Source organism: Anomalospiza imberbis, chromosome 3, assembly GCF_031753505.1.
Source record: "Anomalospiza imberbis isolate Cuckoo-Finch-1a 21T00152 chromosome 3, ASM3175350v1, whole genome shotgun sequence".
Lineage (NCBI taxonomy): Eukaryota > Metazoa > Chordata > Aves > Passeriformes > Viduidae > Anomalospiza > Anomalospiza imberbis.
This window is the reverse complement of record NC_089683.1, coordinates 104,787,867-104,811,606: the sequence shown is the minus strand read 5'-3', so window position 1 is coordinate 104,811,606 and position 23,740 is coordinate 104,787,867. Positions and strand designations below refer to the sequence as shown.

The following is a 23,740-nucleotide window of genomic DNA, read 5'->3' as shown; positions in this document are numbered from 1 at the left end:
TTGTCATGAGAAGGGAAAAAAGTCAGTGGGAAGCTTTGGTCTCTGCTGTCTATCATATTTGTCTTAATCCAAAAGGACTTGTGGTATTTTGGGGGATCTGTTGTGGATTTGTGTGTGTTCCAGAGCAGGTGAACTCAGCAGATGAAGAATGGTGGGTTTTCAATGAAAAGTCCTAATTTCATCAATGATTCTCCCAAAAAGACAAGCCATACCTTTGATTTAATATTAAATGTTTGAGCATCCCATTTTCACCTAGAAACGTGAGCTGTGATTTATTTTGGGTAACATTATGTTGTTTTCCCCACAGATGAACGTGAGGCAGTTCAGAAGAAGACTTTCACAAAGTGGGTGAATTCCCACTTGGCTCGTGTGTCCTGCCGAATTACAGACCTGTACACTGACCTTCGAGATGGGAGGATGCTCATCAAACTCCTGGAAGTGCTTTCAGGAGAGAGACTTGTAAGTGCTTATTGGTATCCATTGTGGGGGGTTTGGGTTGGGTTGGGTTTGGGTGGGGTTTTGTGAATCCTTGTCTCAACTGCAGTATAGGAAATCTGGGTGCTGAGGGTTCAGCACTGAAAATGTCTTTTTATATATTAAAGGAAAAAAAAAGAGAGCTCTATGGCTTCAGCTGGATCCAGACACCACTAAAATACTTTCCTACTGGCTCCAGTGGGAATCAAAGGAAGTCTTCTTCAAAGGTTCCTTGCTGGTAACATGCTGAGTGCTTCCAGCAGCATGTTCCCTGCTCCCAAATCTGACAGGCACAGAGTACAAAATGTTCCTGAGCCCCTTAGATCCTTTGGTGGTGGTGAGTTAGATATGCTGGGGGACATTCCTGGGCCCTGTGGGCAGTGGCCCATTTCTCTGCTAACAAACCCTTCACTGATGCAGGTGTGCAGGCCTGGCACATCCCTGCTCCCTTCCCAGAGCATGCCAGGGTTGTGCTGGACAACAACTGGAGAGGGCCACGTCACCCTGGGAGCAGCTGTAGGTGTGTTGATTACACCCCACTGCTGAGGAATGTCCCTGAGTGTACTTGATTTTACGCAGATAGATAAGGTTTGGGCTTTCTTTGGCTAGGGGGATATCTAAAATCAATATAAATAAATGGGTCAAATTGTTTCTTTGGGTGTGCTGAGGTACCAGCACAAGGAGTGGTGAGTAAGAAAGTCCTTGTAATGGGAAATGCTGCTGCACAAGAGGAAAATTGGGTGCCAGGAAATGGCTGGGTATCAGCTTCTCCTTCAGTTCCTTAAATGATGATGATGCTCTTAACTGCCTAATTTAGAGCAATCTTTTCAAAGAAATACCAGTCTTTATCTAAGACCCAAGGCTGCAGGAGGCTGGGTAATCACTTGTCATCAAGCTCTCCTATTAGTGGAGCTCTGTGGCTTAAGACTCTGGTTAATGAGTGGAACATATGGCCCAGTGTAGTGAGTGTGTGTGGAGGCAGGAGAGGAGCTGCCTGAGTGCATCTGGGAGGGCGAGGGAGTTGGGATGTGCACAGAAGTGCCTGTGTGGATGGGGTAACAAATCCTGGTGTTCATCAGCTGCAGTTTGCTCTGAGCCCCTCTGCGTCTGCCAGATCGCTCGCCTTGGCAGCGTGTTGGGTTTGACGTGCTCACTGCAGGTAGCAGGTATTCCTCACACAGGGATAGTTGAGAAGAACATGCCCCATTATTTGTGGGCTGAGACACCAGCTGTGTCACCTCTGGTTAAATCTGCCTGTCTACCTGTCAAGATTTGACTTTCAGCAGCAAATAGGAAGCTCAGAGCGATCCTATGGCTGTGGTTGTACCGTTCATTTCCATATTTCACTCCAGGTTTTGGAAAATGCAAACAGGGCTGGGGCAGCTAAGGGGTGGGGAGAGGACAGGAGCTTCCTGGAGCTGCACTTGCATCATTGTGTCTGGCATTGGCAGCTGCCTGCACTGCCACACATTCTTTTTGTAGCTTCCTTATCTGAGGCTGGAGGACAGCAGGCTCTGTTTGAACAGTGCATTCCACCACACCTTCCTCTGCAAATAAGAGTAAACGCAATGCACTAAACCTTGAGACAATTACACACACCAAAAGTATTCCAGGAGAATCTTACACACACCAAAAATATTTCAGGAGGAGTGTCATGCGGTCTCCACTTACTGATGTTCTTCAGTTTTTGCAATTTATTTTAGTCAATATTAGATAGGTTCTGACATCTCCATGGCACCCCAGAGAAATTTGAAGGCAGATCTTATGCAGAAGGCTTAAAATCAAGACAAGAAACATCAAATGGTAAGAAAGCAGAAACTAGCATAGGTGAATATCCCATAAACATGGTGTATTTACTGGTGTAGTGAAACAAACAGAAGTTTTTTCCTCTCTTTTGAAATTGGGATTCAGATTCAGAAGCCTGTGGAGCAGAGTCCAGGATTTTGGATGCCAGTCAGGGAAGCAGGGCTGCTCTTTGCCCTCTCACTTCGATTGCACAAACTCTGCATTTTCCAAAATTTATTGTGATTTTTGTTGATGAAAACCCACAGTCTTTGAGGTGTGTTGGAGAAGCTCAGAATGAGAGCAACTGATAACGACAACACCTACATCTTCCTGACCTTGCTCAGTTTGATTCCTAATCCTAGTGTTTAGTCCAGAGCTTACAGCATAATGTCCTCTGCACAGCAGCGTTTGGAAGGAAGCTGATAGCATGCAATGCTCTCACTGAGCACAGTGGGAAAGAATCCAGCCAGCATGAAAGGACAGTTGTAACTTGGTTTGCACACACTGTTAACCAGCTTCTCCCAAACAGAAAAATAAAGCTGAGAATTGTTTTTGACCTAAGATTAAGTATTTAGCTCAGTTTCTTCCCTAACCAAATTAAGGATTAGTAAATTCCTTGCAATTCCTGAAGTCTCAAAGGTCAAACCACTTAAGAACATTCTCTGTAGTGAATTCTGTCACATTTTCACTTGGAAAAGAGAAAGGGTTTTGATGTAGAATCAGTTTTCCTGTAATGTGTATGTGAAGACTCTGGGTTTGGTACTTGCTTTCCCTCCACTCAGTGTCTGGATCTGTGTTAGCCCAATAAATGTGCAAGATATGTCTCACTATGCCTCATCCTGAGGCTATGCAGGGGAGTGTGGCAAGCACAGCCACACCTTGAACAAACCAGACTCAGACGCCTCTTCCTCTACATAATACATCTCTGGTGAATGTTTTTGGCTCTGTAACCATGGCAATGGAGCTTCTGAGAGCACAAAATGAGCTTTTTGAATCCTTTTCTGTTCGGTAGTTTGAAGCAATAGAGGTGGTGCAGGTACTGCTTTGGGCAGTGAGGAAGGGCTGTGTTAAGGCAGAGGGGACAGGCTGGGGTCTGCCACTGCTGCTGAGAAATGGCCACAGTCACAGTCATTCCTGAGCCTTGGGATCATCCTTGTGCATCCTTGTGCAGGTGAGCAGGCCTGGGAAGCTGCTCCAGGGCTCCAGGTGTGGCCATGGGCTGAGACGAGCCGTGGGCCGGAGCTGGGGGTGCAGCCGGGCCTCCTCCTTCCCTCCTGCCCCGGAACTGCCTCCTACCTGTGTTTTGTTTTCAAGGTTCAGTCAAGCCTTAGGTCCAGCTTTCTACACTCCTAATGATTGATGGTGCCAGCTAAAGGCTGGATCCCAGATTGTCCCTGCTGGGTGAGGAATCTCTGGGAGGCTTCAGCCAATCATGTAGCTCTCTCTTGCTTCTTCTGCTCCAGCTGTGGCTCTTTGCACTGGCAGCATTTGGGATGGATGGGGTGTGTACAGGCTGTACGTGCAATCTGGGCCTTTTATACTCCAAAGCAGAGGGAGTCTTCTGGAAATTCTCCCACTTGCTGTGAGCTGTGGATTGATTCTGCATCATTCCCCAGCTTCAGGAGGACAGACCCAGGCCGATTGAGGCTGAAGCTGGTGGCCTCAGGGTCTGTGTGTCCCAAAGGGCATCTTCCTGCAAGGCTTCCCTCTCCACCATCTCCTGTGGCATAGGCTGTGTTTCCAGGGACTGTACCATGGCACTGGCTGAAACTCTTCACCTTGAATGCAGGCTGGGGCAAGGATATTGCCTGAACTATTTCCATGGCCAGTTAATTACATTCACTGCAGAAAACAAGGAAATTATGGCAGTTAGTCGTTAGGCTGAGTATCTTTGGTGACATCCCAGTGCACACGGAACAGGCTATTCAGCTGTAATCCTCATCTGCACACCAAAGTGCCCTTAATTTTACTCAGTTTTACAGCAGAATTCTGCATGCTGATGACACATTCATTGCATTTTTGCAGTTGCACTGGGCCTTCATATAACTGTATTATATTGGTGTAGCTGCTTTTTTAATTAGTATTTTTTCCTATGAAGAAAAATTTGTAATCAATCTCTGTTACTTTCTTACTCTTGTCTGATTTACTGACCAAAGAAAAGCAATGCCACTTCCTTCTGGAGGATATTTACTGATTACCTCAAATCTGAGCTTGTGAGTGAATATCCTAGAAAGGAAACATGAGGGAAGTAAGCAGGAAAAATCCTTTGAAAGGCAAATGAAACTGGGGCCATGTGTCCAGATCAGGTCCAGGATTTGGTTTTTCCACCATGGGTTTGGCACCTGCTTCCATTATCCTGGTGAAAATGGGCTGGAACATCCAAGGAGTGGTTTTGTCCCTGGAATTTGAGGAACAATTGCAGCGTTGCTGCCTGGGAGTGGTGATGCACTGGCCAGGACTGAAGAGTGTACAAGCTCTGATTTTTCCCCCTCCCATCTACAGGAATAAATGTTTTTATTCTTCCTTTTACCTTCTAGCCTAAACCAACTAAAGGAAGGATGCGCATCCATTGCCTGGAGAATGTGGATAAAGCCCTCCAGTTCCTGAAAGAGCAACGAGTGCACCTAGAAAACATGGGATCTCATGATATTGTGGATGGGAATCACAGGCTGACACTTGGCCTTATTTGGACCATTATCTTGAGATTCCAGGTAGAGTTGTGTGCACACATAGGATGAGCTTTCCACGCCTGTTTGTCGCATGCTTCACTGTGCATTTTAGGAGCAGAGTGCTTCCAAGTGCTCCCATCTGATGGGAGGGAGAAGTGCTTGGGAACCTGTCAGGATAAATCAGTCTCTGTGGTGATGCTGACCTGTGATGGGACTTTCCTGTGGGGAAATTCATATGGCTTTATTTTTAAATCACTAATAAGTGTGAAGCTCCAGTCTCCACACTACATCTAGGAGGAAATGCTGCCCTGAGCTGCTCTCCATTGCCATGCTGGTTATCCATAACCTGGCTGGTTTGGCACTGACATGGACTAAGGGTGCCCACAGGAATTATTTTAGTGTCCCAGCTAAGGCTTGAGATTTCTTGTTTTCCATCAAGCTCTAGATTGGTCTTTGCCCTCAGCTAAAAAAGGCTGGAAAGTCCTTTTGCAGAAAGAACAATACATCCATATAATAAATATATAACTCATAATAAATAGCATAGTAATAAACATTTAATAGCATTAATTTTGGTATTTCCCAGCGTTCCTTTCACCTTTTCCAAAAAGGCAATGTGTTTTCTCAGAGAAAAATTGAAATCTTCTATGTTACTTTTAGATCCAAGATATCAGTGTTGAAACTGAGGACAACAAAGAGAAGAAATCTGCTAAAGATGCTTTGCTTTTGTGGTGCCAGATGAAAACAGCTGGGTGAGTGTGGATTAAGTCATTATCTCTAAAGCTCTTACAGCATTTTGAGTTTTTGTTGAAATAATTTTAAATGGGCAAACATATATCTTCTTAAGTGGATTTAGAGGGAATTCAAGACAAATAGTTGATGTTTACAAGTCAGAAAAGTCTGAATTTATGATGTTAATTCTGGGTGATAAACACACCAATCTGATAATCCATGAATATATATAGTAATATGCTGACTCTTTTTCTCCCTATTCTGAAGAAATAATGACACTTTTACAGGAAACTTAATGTCTTCCTGCTCTGGCTTTTGGTGCCAGAGTGTGCAGAGCTGCACTTGGGGATGCTGTATTGATTGCACTCTCCTTGTTTTTGTTCTGCAGGTACCCCAACGTCAATATCCACAACTTTACGACAAGCTGGAGGGATGGGATGGCGTTCAATGCACTGATCCATAAGCACAGGTACGTGTGGCTCAATGTCTGCCCTGGTTTTGCAGCTACCTTGCAGCTTGATTTTAAAAATCTATGAAGAGCAGGAAGTTGAGGAGCTGCTGAGAGTTTTAGAGCAACTTGCCTTGTTTTGAGCTTTACAGCTCTTGTGGTCATTGTGAGCTTGGCTGGGCAGCAGCTTCTCACACCACAAGTCAAAACAGGCTGTGTTTCGTTTCAAGGGCATAAATTACACCTGTGATTATTTGGGTTTGGTTTGGTTCTTGTACCTCAGTCAGTAACCCATGCCCAGGTCAGGGGCGGGAGTGGGGAAGCACACCCAGAGCAGCCTGGAGGGAAAGGAAGTCCCTGCCTGAGGATGGCCAGATGTGGTGCCAGGCTGCCATGGCTGGGCATGCTGCTCATGGCAAGCTCAGGCGGAGTTAATCCGGATAGATTGCGTGCTTCCATGGGCATGAGGAGAGATTCATGACCACAAGTTTGTTCTTCTCTTCTCCAGGGTCACCTTCCCTGTTGTTAGGCTCTCCCCTACTTTCTCTCATGGCCAGGTCCTGTCGTGCCATGTGCTGGGCATTACTTCATTCCTTTAACACTGCTGGAAAATGCACAGGGCACATGAAACCTTGGCTGGGTTTTCTAAGGGTTGGAGATTTTAGTTCATTTGAGGGTGGCTGCACTGTGCTTTGGGAAATCTAAAGAATTTTCCATCCTGTCTAGGCCTGATCTGATTGATTTTGACAAGCTGAAGAAATCAAACGCACACTACAATCTGCAGAATGCTTTTAACCTTGCAGAGCAGCACCTTGGTCTTACCAAGCTCCTGGACCCTGAGGGTAAGAATTCCAGCAGTTTCAGCACTTAAGGGCTCTTTCTTCCCACCCCTCCATGTCAGAACACATCTCCGTGACAGCTTTTTGTGTCCAAGAGCAGCTGGATGCTGCTGACTCACCTGGTGATACAGGCAGACAGGGAAGGAGAGAATGTGAGATGTCTCCAGCAGCAAACTGAGCAGCAGTAGCACAAGAGTCCTTAATCCTGTGTTTTTTTACTGCCATCTGACGAGTTTGTTGGTCTGGCCATGTGTCCATAAAGTCATTCCAGTCAGATGCTTCCTTCTGAGAAGGAAGAGGAGCAGAGAAGCTTCAGCCCGTGCTTCTGTTGGGAGTGTGTGTGCTCCCAGTGCTGGGGCAAGAGCCTTTTGTGTCACAGAGCCGGAGTGATGTGTTTGGGCAAGTTTCTTCTTGCTTATTTTCCAGTGCCTCAGAAATGCTGATAAATACTTTGTTTTCCACCTGTATCTCTCAGAGTCACCTGGACAGACATAAGTTTGAATTCCTCTCTCCAAATGCCGACACAGCACTGAAGTTGTCAACTAACAGTAGTTCTGTCAACTCACATGGACACCAGAGGAGTTATTTGGCTGTGCACAGGCTGTGGCAAAGTCTGGAACTTGACTGTAAAGCCCAAAGGCCCCTAGCTTTAGCCCCAGTCCACACTACTGCCAGAACTAGTGCAAAGCTGCTCAATTTACTTTTTATTAGGACACCAACCTTAGGGGCTGAACTACCACTCAACCCATCTCTGACTCCCAAAAGTATTCTTGGTGCACTCTGAGTTCTGTTGGTGTAACCCCTGCAGCCTCAGCATGCTGAGATAACTCTGGTTTGGTTTGCAGATATCAGTGTTGATCACCCTGATGAAAAGTCAATCATCACCTATGTGGTGACATATTACCACTACTTCTCCAAGATGAAAGCTTTGGCTGTCGAAGGAAAACGTATTGGAAAGGTCTGTCAGTTTAAATTATAAATTGTTACAAAGCAGGTGAAATATTTCTGATTTTCTTTTTCCTCTTGGGTGTTAATTTTTTAAGAGTCCACTCTCTGGTAATTTTGATTTTTTTGCTTTTGAACATATTTTGAATGTTAAATATTCCCATGTGACTATGAGGAGTAGTTAATTTCCAGCTGGCTCACATTAGAAAACATTTGGCTGGTGTTTTATTTTTGCTTGTTCATTTTGCATCATTGCTACTTTTCCTTTCTCATTAACTGCTCCTCACCCTCTGGGCCCTCTGTCTCCTCTGGAAAAGTCCCTCATTTAAAACATGTGCAGTCATTCTCTGTCCTTTGGCGACATTGCCCCGATCCTTACAGCTGGCAGACTGAACATGAATCTTTGTGTGAGCCTCAGCTCTGCCCCTTTATTGCTGTGGGATCTTGGGAATTTAGTGCTGGAAAATGCCAAGCTCTTATTCCTCAGGGATCCCAGCAGTGAGTACTCTGATTCACAACTCAAGTCTCCCAGCAGTTTCTTTTATGTGGCTTGTTGGATTTAAATGACCGAAGAGCATTACCCTTGTGACTCGTGTGTTGTGCTGCCGCTGCAGGTGCTTGACAATGCCATTGAAACAGAGAAAATGATAGAAAAATACGAGTCTCTGGCTTCTGACCTGCTGGAGTGGATTGAGCAAACCATTATCATCCTCAACAATCGCAAATTCGCCAACTCCCTGGTTGGGGTGCAGCAGCAGCTGCAGGCGTTCAACACTTATCGCACAGTGGAGAAACCACCCAAGTGAGTTTAATCTCAGTTTAACACAACAGTCAGTGGTCTTGTTGGCTTAGTCACTCATTGATTTTTTTAAAAAACAAACACATCCAAGTGATTTTAGTTGTGGCTTAAGAGTTTATTTTCCTGAGCAAGCCCAGCTCTCATATTCCTGATTGGTACTCATCGAAGTTACTTGCGGCCCGTTTGCTTTGTGCTGTTCAGTGTGCAGATAATAACAACAGCAACGAGCAAAGCGTGTCTCCCACAGGATCTAGGAGTCCTGGAAGCTGTCCCTGCCCTGGGATGCCTGTCTTATCATATGAGTGGTAATAGCGTACAGTGGTGGCACAGTAATGTCACTGCTCATGCTTTTAATAGCAGTGGATAATACCAAAATGCTGCTATTAAAAGATCCCTACTGCTTATCCGACATGAAGAGGAAGCATGTCTGGCTTTGTCAAACAGCTCTACTTACTCAAACTAATACAAGCAAAACTGGGCAACTTATTTCTGGAAAGCCTCTTTTAGGATTGTGATATCAAATCTGTTTGTTATTTTTGTCTAATTTGAGTTCTAATGAATAATAATCACAACCCGAAACATTACACAGAATCCAGACTTCTTCTAAAATTGCAGACTATTCCCTAATACCCATAGAGTTTGTTATTTCCAGGCATACAACTCAGGGAAAACAGTGGGAAGAGTTTATTGATTGCAGAGAGCTTTAAATAAAACTTCCATTTCTTGCGCCGATGGAGCGAACTAGGACAGTGCACGTACTAGAAATTAAAAAAAAAAAAAGCCTTTTCCTGTCCCCCAAGGGGTTTAAATCCAAACACTCAGACAGCTGACTTCTGTGAAGTTGCTTTTGCTCTCTTCCCCAACTAGCTCCAGGGGAAGTGTGGGCTATTTCCATATTTCCATTGCTCCCAGCTTCCACACAAGATGGAGGTGTTTATGTGAATGCACCATTCACCACGTCAACATTTTAAACAAGTGCTTTATTATAGTTTATTGTAGTCTACTATATTATATGTTTTATATTAGTGCTTCCTTGTGAGGGTGGTGAGGCCCTGGCAGAGGTTGCCCAGAGAAACCGTGGCTGCCCCATCCCTGGAAATGCTCCAGACCAGATGGGACAGGGCTGGGAGCGAGCTGGGATAGTGGAAGGTGTCCCTGCCCTGGCAGGGGGTGTAACTGGATGGGTTTTAAGGTCCTTTCCAACCCAAACTATTCTGTCAATCCACGATTCTATGATTGTACCTTAGCAATAATGAAAGTTTGATTGTAACTTGATTCTCTTGCAAAATTTTGTTTAGATTTACAGAAAAAGGAAACCTGGAAGTGCTGCTTTTTACCATCCAAAGCAAAATGAGAGCCAACAATCAGAAAGTGTACATGCCAAGGGAGGGCAAACTCATCTCTGACATTAACAAGGTAAACTGAGCAGCTCCTCCCCTGTGACTTGGGATATTGCTGTTTTCTTTCAACAACGTTTGTTCTTCTCAAAAACATTTGTGATCTCCAGCCTTGTTGTGAGGGCTGTAAGGGATGGGTGAGGTGGGGTGACCTTTTCCTGTAGCTCAGACTTACTACCCTGAGCCAGGCCCGGGGTGTCCTCAGCATCTGTAGGAGCTTCTTCTCCTGGGGCTGCCAGCTGTCTTGCACCTCGTGGACCTTGGCTTTTGAAGAGAAGTGACAGAAGGCAGCAGCAGCAGGTGCTGTGCCCTCCCCTTCACCTGCCAGTGCCCTGCCTGGGCATCGTGGATCCTTCTGGGGTCCTGCAGCTTGTTCTCTGCTGCTGCAGCTGGCAGGGCAGGGCTGGGCACAGAAGAGTTGACAGGTTCTCTCAAGGATAACAAACAGCTTCAGCCTGGCAGCTTCCTCCTTTGTGTTTGATCATGCTTGGCATTCCCAGACCAGCTGTTGTGCGTGTCTGTGGCCTCATCCCAGGGAGCATCAAACTCCTCAGTCCTCCTCGTTGCAGGAGGAATGCCCAAAATAGTCGTGTTTCAGGCAGTTTCCATCTGTTCGGATTTAGATTTAGTTTGTGTTTAATTGAGGGTATTTTTGTTGTCTGTAAGAAGATCTAAAAGGTGATTAGCTGACTTACAACATGCTTGTAAGACTTCTGATTTTTGTAATATTATCATCATGCATATGAATAACTTCTGGCTTGGGGGGGGGAAAAGGATTTGTAAGCACCAGAAGTAACCAAATTCTGCAGTTGTTTTCTTTTCCAAAGTGTAATGAAGAACAGCAGTTGTATATTAGTTCTGGAGGTGAGAGGCCATGAATCTCTAATTCCCATTTCCTAAAGGAAGAAGATAGAATCTGCTCGTTTGGAAGCAGCACTCAGGAGATTTTATTTTTTTAAATAAACACTTTCTTACACATTCAAGCCAAGTGGTTTCCTTAGGCTTTGTTGGGAAGGGAGGTAAGAAAGGACAAGAGAAAATGCATCTGAGATAAATAACTTGCTCAGAAAATGACTGACTAAATTGAAAACAGATTTTAAGTCATGTGTTTATATTAGCAAACAAGGTGTAGGGCCAGCCAGTGCAAACTGGATTTATGGGCTTTTAAATATTGAACCAGTTTGGTGAAAGTTGCCTGTAGTGACTTCAGCCCTGATTTCATGCAAAGGAGATGGGATTTATTATAATCTTGTAAGAATGTGTTGTTTAGAAGCCGTGTGTTTTTCCTCTACAACTTCAGGCCTGGGAAAGACTGGAAAAAGCTGAACATGAAAGAGAACTGGCACTGCGAAATGAGCTCATCAGACAAGAGAAACTGGAACAACTTGCACGGAGATTCGATCGCAAGGCAGCTATGAGAGAAACTTGGCTGAGTGAAAATCAACGTCTTGTTTCTCAGGTGCTGCTCTCAGAAATTGTCTGGGTGACTAAAATGGTTCCCATGAGTAATTGCAGGATACAGTTCTTGCAAGGAGAACATTTTCTTCCCTGTGCCTCATATTTTACTACATCTATGTATGTGTATATTTATTTATTGTATTTAGTTACTCTATATGTGTATGTACTGTACATCCTCTCTTTTACACATTTGGGATTCCCTTCCTTGAACCTACCAGACTGTGGTCAGGAGAATTTGATGAGGAAATAACTACCCACAGTGAATTTTCTTTATCTGAATATTTTGGTGAGTTCAGTGAAATTAGCCCAGGAGTTAATTTTGTTGTTTAGTATTAGAGGTGATAATATTAGATCAGCCTCAGACTAATCCTGATGGCCATGTGATTCTTCCCCCAAAGGCAGTGAATAATATCTCTGATTTTATCAGTGGCTCTTTATTATCAGAGGCATCTCTTATTTTATTTAAAGAAGACTCTTGGCAGCATTTTGAGGTCCCGGATTTGCTAACAAGTGTGTTTTGCCAAGTCAGAACTGACAGCAGAGATTGAGCAGTGAGACTTTTGTCCCCAGCAGCCATTCCTGAAGAAGTGCCTCTGTCTTTGCAGGACAATTTTGGCTTTGACCTCCCAGCAGTGGAGGCTGCCACAAAGAAGCACGAGGCCATCGAGACGGACATCGCGGCGTATGAGGAGCGGGTTCAGGCCGTGGTGGCGGTGGCAAAGGAGCTCGAGACTGAAAACTACCACGACATCAAACGCATCACTGCAAGGAAGGACAATGTTATCCGCCTGTGGGAGTATCTCCTGGAGCTGCTCCGGGCACGGAGACAGCGGCTGGAGATGAACCTTGGGCTGCAGAAAATTTTCCAGGAAATGCTGTACATTATGGACTGGATGGACGAGATGAAGGTGGGTGGAAGTACTTTGAGAATGCAGACCAAATATTGCTCAGAGATGTATGTGTCCCTTTCTGTCAAGATTCATCTTGCCCCTCTGATTTAGTAGACAGACCGAGAAGATCCATATTCAACAGCAGTGAACAAATTCCTTATGATTTGTTAACAATAAAGATTAAAACCATGTTAAGGAAAAAGAACAAATTCACTCCTATAAAAAGCTACTTTCCAGCTTCATGTCTGTCTCATAGAGCCCAGAAGTTTTGGTCACAGTGCTTGGGTAGAGATGACAGATTTGGTAAAAGGGAATTAAATAATCTCTCTCCATCATGATTTACATGGGGAGCAAGTCACTCTTCACCTCTCTGCTTTAAAAAGCTTGAATTTCTTCCTGTCTGTTCTCCTGGGATCTGGGAAGGGAAAGGACCATGACTTGTCCATCAGCCAGCAGAACTTGGAAGCTGTTGGAGGAAAGAAACAGCCCAGTGGGAGCTCACAGCACCTGGGCTGAGTGCTGCTCCTTGGCCCTGCTGAGTTAACTCAGCCTCTCAGCATCCTAGACTGCAAATTAATTAAAGAGCAGTCAAGTTCTTCATGGTTGCCAGTGATTTCAAAAATACTGGCTCAAATTTGTATCAGCCATGTCTCTACATTTGAAATTTCTGTCCTTACAGGCCTGGAGTTCCTCTGACCTAATGTACCAACAGATAACAGTGCCTGGAGTACCAAAGAAGCAAATAGCTTATGGCCTTCAGCCTGTTTTACTTGTCTTTCTCATTTTGTTCAGGTGCTTTTGCTGTCCCAAGACTACGGCAAACATTTGTTGGGAGTTGAAGACCTGCTGCAGAAACACGCTCTGGTGGAAGCTGACATTGCTATTCAGGCTGAGAGAGTGAGAGGGGTCAATGCCTCTGCTCAGAAGTTTGCCACTGATGGCGAAGGTAACCAGCACCCAACATACCCCTTTTGTCTTAATTACCCATGAAGTTATCTGTGAGACTCATTAGTTCTGCAAGATAGGTTAGCTAAATTCCCCACCAGAATGAGAGAATCCAGCTCCATTTGTTCCTTCTGTACTCAACATTTCAACGATTCATTTGTCCAGGAACCTGCTCAGGAATTGAGTGTGGCATTGGTCCTTGCATGAGATGACACGCTCCTCACCAGCAGCTGCTGTGACTTTGTAGAGGACACCATGGTTCCCCATGCTGTGTTCCTAATGCAAATATTTACACAGATTGTTGGACCCAGTCCAATGGTGTCTCGATTTATCCTAAAAGGAAGCAATTCCCTAGAACCCAGTGCTCTTAACAGAGTAAATGACGTCCATTTTGTGCAGTTGTATATAAATCTGAATTCAGTGAATTTTGTCTCACTGGAAACAGTCATCAATATCTTTCATTTTGTTGGTTTTTTTTTTTTTTTTTTTTTTGGAAAGAATAGTATTTTCTGATCTGTGTTATTGTGTGGTGGAGCTTCAACACTTCCCACTCACTTTCCTTAGACTAACTATGGATTCTGTCATGTAAACCTTGTAGCTGGTACACGCAGGAATTCAGAGCTCTGTGTGTGCCCCAGCTGTGGGGATGGGAGTGAGTGAGCCCAGGTGGTAACACACGTTCTCTGTCCGAGCAGGTTACAAGCCCTGTGACCCACAGGTGATCAGGGACCGCGTGGCTCATATGGAGTTCTGCTACCAGGAGCTCTGCCAGCTCGCAGCCGAGCGCCGTGCACGCCTCGAGGAGTCCCGGCGCCTCTGGAAATTCTTCTGGGAAATGGCTGAAGAGGAGGGCTGGATCAGGGAGAAGGAGCAGATCCTGTCATCTGATGACTATGGGAAGGACCTAACCAGTGTCGTCCGACTCTTGAGTAAACACAAGGCGTTTGAGGATGAGATGAGTGGCCGCAGCGGCCACTTTCAGCAGGCGATAAAAGAAGGTGAAGACATGATTGCGGAAGAGCATTTTGGGTCTGAGAAGATCAGAGAAAGAATTAAGGATATCCGGGAGCAGTGGGCTAACCTGGAGCAATTATCTGCCATTAGGAAAAAGCGGCTAGAGGAAGCCTCTCTCCTTCACCAGTTCCAGGCTGATGCTGATGACATTGATGCATGGATGTTGGACATCCTCAAGATTGTCTCCAGTAATGATGTTGGCCATGATGAATATTCCACTCAGTCCTTGGTCAAGAAGCACAAAGATGTGGCTGAAGAGATTGCGAGCTACCGGCCGACCATCGACTCTCTTCATGAGCAGGCCAAGGCTCTGCCACAGGAGCACGTGGAGTCTCCAGATGTGCAAGGCAGGTTGTCCGGAATCGAGGAGAGATACAAAGAGGTTGCTGAGCTGACCCGGCTGCGTAAACAGGCCCTGCAGGATACCCTTGCTCTCTATAAGATGTTCAGTGAGGCAGATGCTTGCGAGCTTTGGATCGATGAAAAGGAGAAGTGGCTGAATAATATGCAGATTCCAGAGAAGCTGGAGGACCTGGAAGTGATCCAGCACAGGTGAGAATGGCCTTACCAGGAAGTTTGGGAATACTGGGTGGAAGTGTTGTACCCCAGCTACCTTTCTTAAGTTGCCTAATGGCTCAGATTCTCTAATGTCTGGGGGATCTTGTGTTTGTTTGTTTTCTCCCACTTCAGGTTTGAAAGCTTGGAGCCAGAAATGAACAACCAGGCATCCCGTGTGGCTGTGGTGAACCAGATTGCCAGGCAGCTGATGCACAGTGGCCACCCCGGGGAGAAGATCAAAGCACAGCAAGATAAACTCAACACAAGGTAAGTGAAAGCCTTGTGCTCAGGAACATCACACCAGCTGGAACAAGTATGGTGGGGTCATTTGTTTGTCTTAAGTAGGCTTTTTTAAGATATTCTGATGCTGTTACCTGAAGTATCTTTAAGGCTTCAAAAGGAAAGAGTTGTGCCTTTCAAATACTTGATTATCAGGTGGAGTTTTGCTCTTGACTTAATCAGGTCCTGAGTGTGTCAGCACCTTGATTTGAGAGCTGGAAATTTGCTGTAATAATTACTATGATAAAAAAGAAATCAATATAGTTTTGTGTAAACTCCCACATTTTTTAGCTTCAGAATAAACCAAGGGAGTGTGAAAAGTTGGTGTAACTGGCAATTTTTCACTTGAGGAAAAATTATACTCAGTGTGCTGATACTTGTCACATTCTAATACACACCATATCTGGGTTAATGATTGCTTTGCTAGAAATACTGATGGTGTGGGAAGGACTAAGGAAACCCTGAGTAGCTGGGTTTACCAAGCTGCTGAGAGCAGCTGCTCACTCAGCAATGCTGCCACATCCTTTTCCCACAAATCTCAATTTCTCTGCTCTCCTCTCCTCACGCATTTCAGGTGGAGCCAGTTCAGAGAACTGGTAGATAGGAAGAAGGATGCTCTGCTCTCTGCTCTGAGTATCCAGAACTACCATCTTGAATGTAATGAAACCAAATCCTGGATCAGGGAAAAGACTAAAGTGATTGAATCCACACAAGACCTGGGTAATGACCTGGCTGGAGTGATGGCCTTGCAGAGGAAGCTGACGGGCATGGAACGGGACCTGGTGGCCATCGAAGCCAAGCTCAGTGACCTGCAGAAGGAGGCAGAGAAGCTGGAATCGGAGCATCCTGACCAGGCACAAGCAATCCTTTCACGGCTTGCAGAGATCAATGATGTGTGGGAAGAAATGAAGACCACGCTGAAGAACCGGGAAGAGTCCCTGGGAGAGGCCAGCAAGCTGCAGCAGTTCCTGAGAGATCTGGATGACTTCCAGTCCTGGCTCTCCAGAACACAGACTGCAATTGCCTCCGAAGATATGCCCAACACCCTGACAGAGGCTGAGAAGCTGCTCACTCAGCATGAGAATATCAAGAATGAAATCAACAACTACGAGGAAGATTATCAGAAGATGAGGGACATGGGTGAGATGGTGACACAAGGGCAAACTGATGCTCAGTACATGTTCCTACGCCAGCGCCTACAGGCTTTGGACACCGGATGGAATGAGCTCCACAAAATGTGGGAGAACAGGCAAAATCTCCTTTCGCAGTCTCATGCCTACCAGCTGTTTCTCAGAGATACCAAGCAGGCAGAAGCTTTCCTTAATAACCAGGCAAGTGGTCAAGATATACCTGACTTCATTTCTGTTGGCACTGTGTACTGCAAGCAATTAACAGACCAAGTCTATTGGCGGGAGAGCCACAATCAGACAAATTGCCCTTTTCTAACTGCATTTTATTTCAAACAGTTCTTGTGAAGTGTCTGTTGTTGGAGCACCAGCATAACTTGAGTGTAACAATTTTCTCTCTGATTTCTTTAATCTCAGGAGTATGTTCTGGCGCACACGGAGATGCCAACCACCTTGGAAGGAGCAGAAGCTGCTATTAAAAAGCAGGAGGATTTCATGACCACCATGGATGCCAATGAAGAAAAGATCAATGCAGTTGTGGAGACAGGCAGGAGGCTCGTTAGTGATGGGAACATTAACTCTGATAAAATCCAGGAGAAAGTGGACTCTATTGATGACAGGTAAGGGCAGAATGATGGTACAATGTAGCTGTTCCTCCTTTAATTCTGTTCTCTGAGAGATGCCCTATTACTAGGATTCAAAGGCAAAGTAACAGCTTAGAAAATATCTGTTCCAGACTGTTCTCTTTGTCTCGTGGAAAAATAGGAACTGTCATGTTTCAATAATGTGCCAGGCTAATCTTAGGTAAACAATACCTTTCCCACTTTCTAGAGGCTTGGCAGTTAATGAGCTCCCTACCCAGAATTTGGTTGTTTGAGTGTTGCCGTGTAGTTCTTGGAGTATGAACAGACTTGATGCTCTGGTGGGAGCTGTAGCAGTTGGCTGTGTCTGGTTCCACAAGTCTCAGTTTCCTCTGTTGCCCCCGAGCTGGTGTAATTTCAATAACTTATTCCTATCCTTCCTCTGGAGAAGGAATGTGGCTCTTCAAGGGTGTAATTGGCATTACATCCACCCCACCCACTCGACTTTGATCACCTCTTCCAGCTTGTCTGGCCCCACTGAGATCAGATTAGGAAGCACTGGTACAAGTGTGTCTTTCATCCCAAAAGAAGTCCTTTGCTTTCTGTCTCTGGCTGTGGCACAGATGTTGTAAAACATTAAGTTTCTTTTTCTTTGAAACCCAAATGTTCAGTTTTGATGGCTGTTGTTCTTTCTGCTTTTGATTTGGATAACAGTGGAGTCTTTCAAGGCACTGTAAGTGTTAGAACACAGCAGTGAGCTGTGAAAGGTCACTGATGACCCTCCCATCTGACTTCCATCCCCCCACAGCTTGTAAACTCAGGTTCTTCTGGTGTCTTCATCTCCAAGGAGAAACTGAACTGAAGTAGTTCAGAAAATGTTGTAGCTTTCCTGTTTGGGCAGAGATGTCCCACTGTGTGTGCACCCACTTTAGCCATGCATCATGGCTTCAGGAAAGGTAGCTCTTCCTGTTCCCAGAGCTTGCTGAGGGCTCCGACAGCTGAACCCCCAGGCTACCCCATGCTTCCATTCTCTCTGTCTCACCATCTTGGCTCTAGATCCCAGAGAGGATCTGCAACGGCCAGGAAGAGGATATTACATGAAAACAACCAAGGGGACAACAAGTTTTCCCATCCACTTAGGAAAGTAGGAGAGTTTGATCCCGGCCTTCTGGTCAGGTGTTCTCTTTCTGCAGCTTTTGGAATTAAAAGAAAGCATCCAAGGATATCATAGCAAATGGCCAGCTGCATCTTGCAGCCAGGTCTGAAGTGGCTTGAGTGGGAGACAGCTTCAGCCCATGTCCTGTGTGTTCTGCAGAGGCTCTGGTGGCTGTCACCCCAGTGCAGCTGCACCTCTGTGTTCCATTGTCCCTGCTGTCCTGCCCAGGGGACGTGTGCTGGAGCTCCGACTAGAACTGAGCGTTTCCTCAATTCCAAAGCTATTTATGCCGAGCGCTGCAAAAACCATCCGGTGCGCTGCTATCCAGGAAATCCGTGCGATTGCTCCCTGAGTCTGGGGGGCTGATAAGCCTCCAGAACAAAGCCCTGGGGCCGCATGCACTGGGAGGGGTAGCAAAGGAAGCCTCTTTGCTTTCACAAAACGTGGCTCTCCCAGCCGAGCTCCACCTGGATGTCTAAAAAAGGACCAAAACAAACAAGCACAAGTATGTGCAGTGGCTCCATACTTCCCATAGGGAGCTCTTTGTAGTTTCTGGTATTGTTCAGAGTGGGTTTGCAGTGGTGCTTTTGAGCTGTTCCTGAGGAGACCCCACTGGCCCTGGTGCAGCAGATAGGCCCTGCCCTGGCATGATTCCCATCTCAATAGGGATGGCACAAGGGTGATGAAAGTGCAATAGGAAAGAAACACTTCAGCACAACCTTTTAGTGCAGTTCAAAAGCAAGAATGAATGAGCATAAGGACAATGGAGTAAGAATAGGGGAATGTAGGTTTGCATCAAGCTATCACCAACTAGCTTTTCCAGCTGGGAAAGAAGCTGATCTCCCTGTGTAGCTTTCCCTGCTTGGGTGACTTCTGCTGCTCTGAAGCATTTTCTCCTCCATTTTCTCTTGGGAGAGTGCTGGGAGAGTGCTCCTCTTCATGTGCCTGTTCATGGCCTCTGATTCTGCAAGGGAGATTTAGTCTAAAGACAGTGGCAGATCTGGCACAAGTTGTGATCTGAGCCTGTTTTACATCAACTTTTGTATTTGTGCAACTTTCTGCTCAACAGAGAACAGAAGTAAGTTTTGTTCTTGCCCATTCAGAAGGGAGAGTGCCTTGTTTGCTGGAGCAATGAAAGAAGCTAAAATTGCCTTTCATGTATCTCAGGATTCCTAGCAGTCAGCTGCATTCACACCATGTGTAAGATTTATTATTTCTGCACAGGCTTTGAAACCCACAGGCTTACAGTTAAACCACAAGTAGTTTTGTCAGTTTTCAGCACTGTCAGCATTCTCAGGGGCCTCTGGGAGTCAACTTGGGGACACCGGGCAAATTCTGGATTAATTTGTATGAGACACCTCCTTGTGCTGAGCAGACCTTACACTTATAGTGTAAGTCCTATGTGTGATACAGAATTCAAAGCCATTCTAAATAACTGGAGTCTGCAGAGCAAACTATTCTTCCACAAACTGTTTTGGCAATTTAGTAAGAAGCAATCATTGACAATCTTAAGTGTGAATTCTTTAAAAGAATTTAGGAATATCTGAACAAGGAGTTATTTATATTTAGGTACAGCTAGTCTGGAGCAGGAGAACAGACTAAATAACTTCCTAAAATCCTTTATTCCTGTTAAAAAGTCAGTGATGAAAACACAGGAATTCCTGTCTGTTCCAGCAGTGCCCATCCTCAAAATGCTTCTACTTTAGTTATGGTTCAGTCCTGTTCTTCAGAGAAAACTCATTGTCCAGTCTTTCTCCAGGTCATCTTGAACAAAACAACCTTGTACAGTTACATAGCTCTAAGCACCAAAGATTGTATTTGTTATGCTATGGCATCATCTGTTTGATATCCCTGCATGGTTTCCTTCAAAGACCTTCTAGTCAGTATTTCCAACACTCCATGGGAGATATTTTTATTAGTTTTTTAAAATTCGGGTTTTTTTCAACATAAGAACTTCTGTACTTATCTTGAAACTATTCAAGTGCCATGAAAGTTCTCCTTTAAACTTCACAGCTCGTGTCCTCTCCAGAATACATGAGTCTGTAATGTAATCTAGCCTTAAATCTTTGAAATAAGCCTGATAAAATCACCCAAGCGGTTCTATGCTTCATTTTAATGACCTGAGTAATGCAGTGTGTTTGCCCAGGCATATAAAAGCCAGCCAAGAAAGAGTGGAATCAAACTCAGGGATGTTTGCCTCATTAGAGAGGTTTTTCCTAAGGCACAGTTTGTGTCTTTTCCTTTGTGTTCCCTCTGTCAAAACTTCAGCCTCTCCTGGGCTTGGACTCCAGGCTGTTGCTTTGATGGTTCCATGTGTCTTCCTTGCCATGCAATCTATAAATCATTTTCTTGACTACATCTATAGAGATGCTGCTTGCCTGGTTGATTGAAGGCAGCTGTTGAGGCCAAAGAGAAACAAACTGTAGCCCTCTAAATGGTTTTCTCCTATTCCTCTGCTTACAGACCTTTTTTGCTTTTATAGAAAATGTACCTCCAAGTATTCCTTGTGTTTCTGAAGTCACTAAATTGGTGCCAGAGAGCTTGCTGTGGTAACTTACTGCAGATCAGGAAAAGTGGTGTCATAATCCAGTTGTCATCAACATGTGATTTATGGTCTTCTGGAGTATCATGAGTCTCTGGAGATCTCCACTAACATGGATTTATTTAGCTTTTGCCAGCATGTGCTGAGCTCATCTTATAAACTGCCACCCTTTAAAATAATTACCAACTCTCAATCCATATTTATCTTATTACAAATGGCAGCAATATTTCACTTTAAACCACCGTACAGTGCAATAGGAATAAGCCTAGCACAATTAGCAGTAAATAAAAATTGTCTTCTTTACTCTGTGTCTTCCTTGTAAATTGCCTTATAAATAATGAAAGGATGGAAGGATGGGGATAACTATTCCAAATTAAGCATTTTTAAAAACATGCCCAGAGGTACCTTGGGAATCAGCCCCATTCCATTTGAAGGACCCACCACAGCCTTTGGGACTGCCAGCATGACTCATGCTTCAAGGGGCAAACGGTGATTAATCAAACTAGGGCTTCTGGATTAACCTTTCCTTCTCTTCTGGCTGCTCTTAAACACTCTGAAAATCTGTTCCAAGTGCATAAAGCTTCTGTGTGCAGAGCCACACAGGGGTGCTGCATGTGGTTAAACACAGCCTTGGAAAGGTTCTGTGGCCCAGCTCAGCTTTGTGTGGGACAAGGAGGTGCAGAAGGTGTTTTACAAAGAGCATTCCAGCAGGTGCACCCTGCAAGGGCCACACAATGTCATCTTGCTGTTGCAATATGCAGTTTTCTTATGTATTTTGGCAAACAGCCTGAACTCTCCTGTGGGCTTAAAATGAGTGGGCCAAATTCTGTCCATTGCATGTTGTGAAACCCTGCTGACTTCAGAATGTTCTCTGTGTATTTAACAGGTCACAAAAACAAGGAGATGCAGAACTTCAGTGAGCCCATTAAATAAAACTCTCCAAAATGTCCTTTGAAAGGCAGCAAAGGACACACACCACAAACTTACCAGCACCTGTAGTCAAAAGATGCTCCAGAAATCAACAGTGACAGTTTTCATGAAATGCCTATTTCATTTCCTTTCTCTATTGTTTTTTTCTGACCAGGCATAGGAAGAACCGTGAAGCAGCCAGTGAACTTTTGATGAGACTGAAAGATAACAGGGATCTCCAAAAGTTTCTTCAGGATTGCCAAGAGGTAAATCATACCCTTTCGCTTTTATTGTTGAAAGCTGCATCCTGCAGAAGAGCATTCTTACTCAATATTTTATGAGGGCTGGAATGCTCACTCATCCAGTAGTATTTAGTGTGGAGTAAACATAAAAAAACCCCATGACCATACCACTGCAAAAAATAATGTTTTTTCTTTTCTCATGAATCAGATTTTCTTTTGTCATATATGCTAAAGACATAGAAAACTGTCAAAAGCAGTGAAGATTTTCTGCTGTGATATAAATTATAACCTTGTGGAATATAGTGGGATTAGCAGTGTACTTACTAAGAGTTTTGTCTACAGTTGTACAGATGTATGTGGCCTGATGCAGGGGTTTTCAAATGATTTCTAGCAAACATTAGTCAGAAGAATAGCAGGTTAAGAATAAAAAAGAAGCAAGATTAAGCTGTGTCATTTATGTGTGCAAGATTAAGCTGTGTCATTGTGTGATTTACCTGATAGTTTACATGTGTTTAAAATTGTTAAGTATTATAACATTTGAAAAAAGAAATTATTTCCAGATTTTCTAATCACTTACATGGACTATTTACACTGAAGACAACATTTTAAAGTTTAGAATACTCTTGTTCCTAGCACAAGGAATTAATCAAGTAATTTTCAGGTTATTTCATGGAGTACTGGCAGATAATAAAGAGCTTTGCCTGTGAGGTTTTGATCAGAATCTGGGGAAGTGATATTTACTGCTTGGTTGCCTGGATTCAATCTGTTTCCTAGCATTGCATAAGCTGTCCATGAGCTTGCCTTCAATTGCTCCTTCCTTGGTAGTTAAAACATGACAGATTAGCAAAAAAATCTGCTGTTATTAGCAGCAGCTTCTTCCTTCCTCTGTGACAGCTCTGGTACAAAGATCCCCTGGCTCTCAGGGCTCTCATGGCCTCCGTGTCAGTGTGTTCCCTAGGATCTGGTTATTCCCTCTATATCACTGGAAGAAAAAGGAAAGCATAAAAGCTCTAGTGTTGGCTGTCTGAATGCCTTTCCTCTCCCTTGTTTCTCTCCAGCCACTAAAACATGGATGTCTCGACTGCACAGTTCAAAGACAAACTTACAGTTACCCAAATGTCAGGGATTTCTCCAATTCTCTTTGAGAGGACATTAACTTTGGTGATAATTGAAGGGCTGTTTCCTGAGAAAACTTAAAATTTACGTCAGTGTGGGGCCTGCTGACACCTCCGTTGGGCTGGAGGGTTTGTGATGAAGCAGCACTGTCCTGTGGGGTGGAAGGGAGCCAAGGCAACACCTCCCCCCTTGGCTTTTTCCTTAGCACTGCCTGTGAAGCTGGGAATTGTTAGGGAACAGCTTTGAGCCAGTCCCCATTTCACCCAGCAATGATCCTTTAGCCTTCCTGCCTGCAGCTGCCTTAGGGACAGTTTCCCATCTGTGTGTAACCTGAGGAAAGGCAGAGTGTTTTCTGCAGCCCTTCCCTTCCATTCCCAGGGCAGCCACATTGTCACTGTCACCCCTCACTGAGGTGTTTTAAGAGTGTGGCCTCCTGCCCCTCGCTCCTTCCTGCAGAGCTGGGGAGGAGGGCCAGTGGCACTCCAGAGCAGTGGGATAATGCTCCTCACAGGAGCCCAGCAGTGATAAACCCCACTCTGGGGTCACAGGTGAGGGAAAACAGCAGATTTTGTTGTTGTGAGGAGTCAGAAACACTGTCACCGGTTAGTCCTGGGGTGCTGCTTTTCCAGCTGTTTCTTGCACTCATCAATATGAATGTGTAAAATAAATTTGCCGAGTGAATGAAACAGGGACAGCCGAAAATCCTGACTGGAGGAGATGTGGTAAATGCTGCCATTTAGTTTTCTTTGACTTCCTGCTCTTTCTCAGCTCACCTTTGAGGGAGGAGTTTACAGCTGACCTTCCCACTGAGTGCTTGGAAGTCCCAGCACTGTCTGGA

General features: G+C 44.8%; 1 protein-coding gene across 3 annotated transcripts in view; it reads left to right on the top strand.

Annotated features, from left to right (window-relative positions):
* Nucleotides 1-23,740, top strand: part of SPTBN1 (spectrin beta, non-erythrocytic 1) — a 115,933-nt gene that overhangs the window by 68,266 nt on the left and 23,927 nt on the right. For all 3 annotated transcript variants that reach the window (XM_068186237.1, XM_068186236.1, XM_068186238.1), the window contains 16 exons: nucleotides 308-459; nucleotides 4,797-4,970; nucleotides 5,586-5,677; nucleotides 6,046-6,126; nucleotides 6,832-6,947; nucleotides 7,790-7,902; nucleotides 8,504-8,691; nucleotides 9,987-10,104; nucleotides 11,386-11,544; nucleotides 12,149-12,451; nucleotides 13,226-13,379; nucleotides 14,074-14,944; nucleotides 15,083-15,217; nucleotides 15,804-16,560; nucleotides 16,774-16,976; nucleotides 21,720-21,810. In XM_068186237.1, the coding sequence (XP_068042338.1) occupies nucleotides 308-459; nucleotides 4,797-4,970; nucleotides 5,586-5,677; nucleotides 6,046-6,126; nucleotides 6,832-6,947; nucleotides 7,790-7,902; nucleotides 8,504-8,691; nucleotides 9,987-10,104; nucleotides 11,386-11,544; nucleotides 12,149-12,451; nucleotides 13,226-13,379; nucleotides 14,074-14,944; nucleotides 15,083-15,217; nucleotides 15,804-16,560; nucleotides 16,774-16,976; nucleotides 21,720-21,810 (3,707 nt within the window). The remainder of the gene's footprint in view (nucleotides 1-307; nucleotides 460-4,796; nucleotides 4,971-5,585; nucleotides 5,678-6,045; nucleotides 6,127-6,831; nucleotides 6,948-7,789; nucleotides 7,903-8,503; nucleotides 8,692-9,986; nucleotides 10,105-11,385; nucleotides 11,545-12,148; nucleotides 12,452-13,225; nucleotides 13,380-14,073; nucleotides 14,945-15,082; nucleotides 15,218-15,803; nucleotides 16,561-16,773; nucleotides 16,977-21,719; nucleotides 21,811-23,740) is intronic.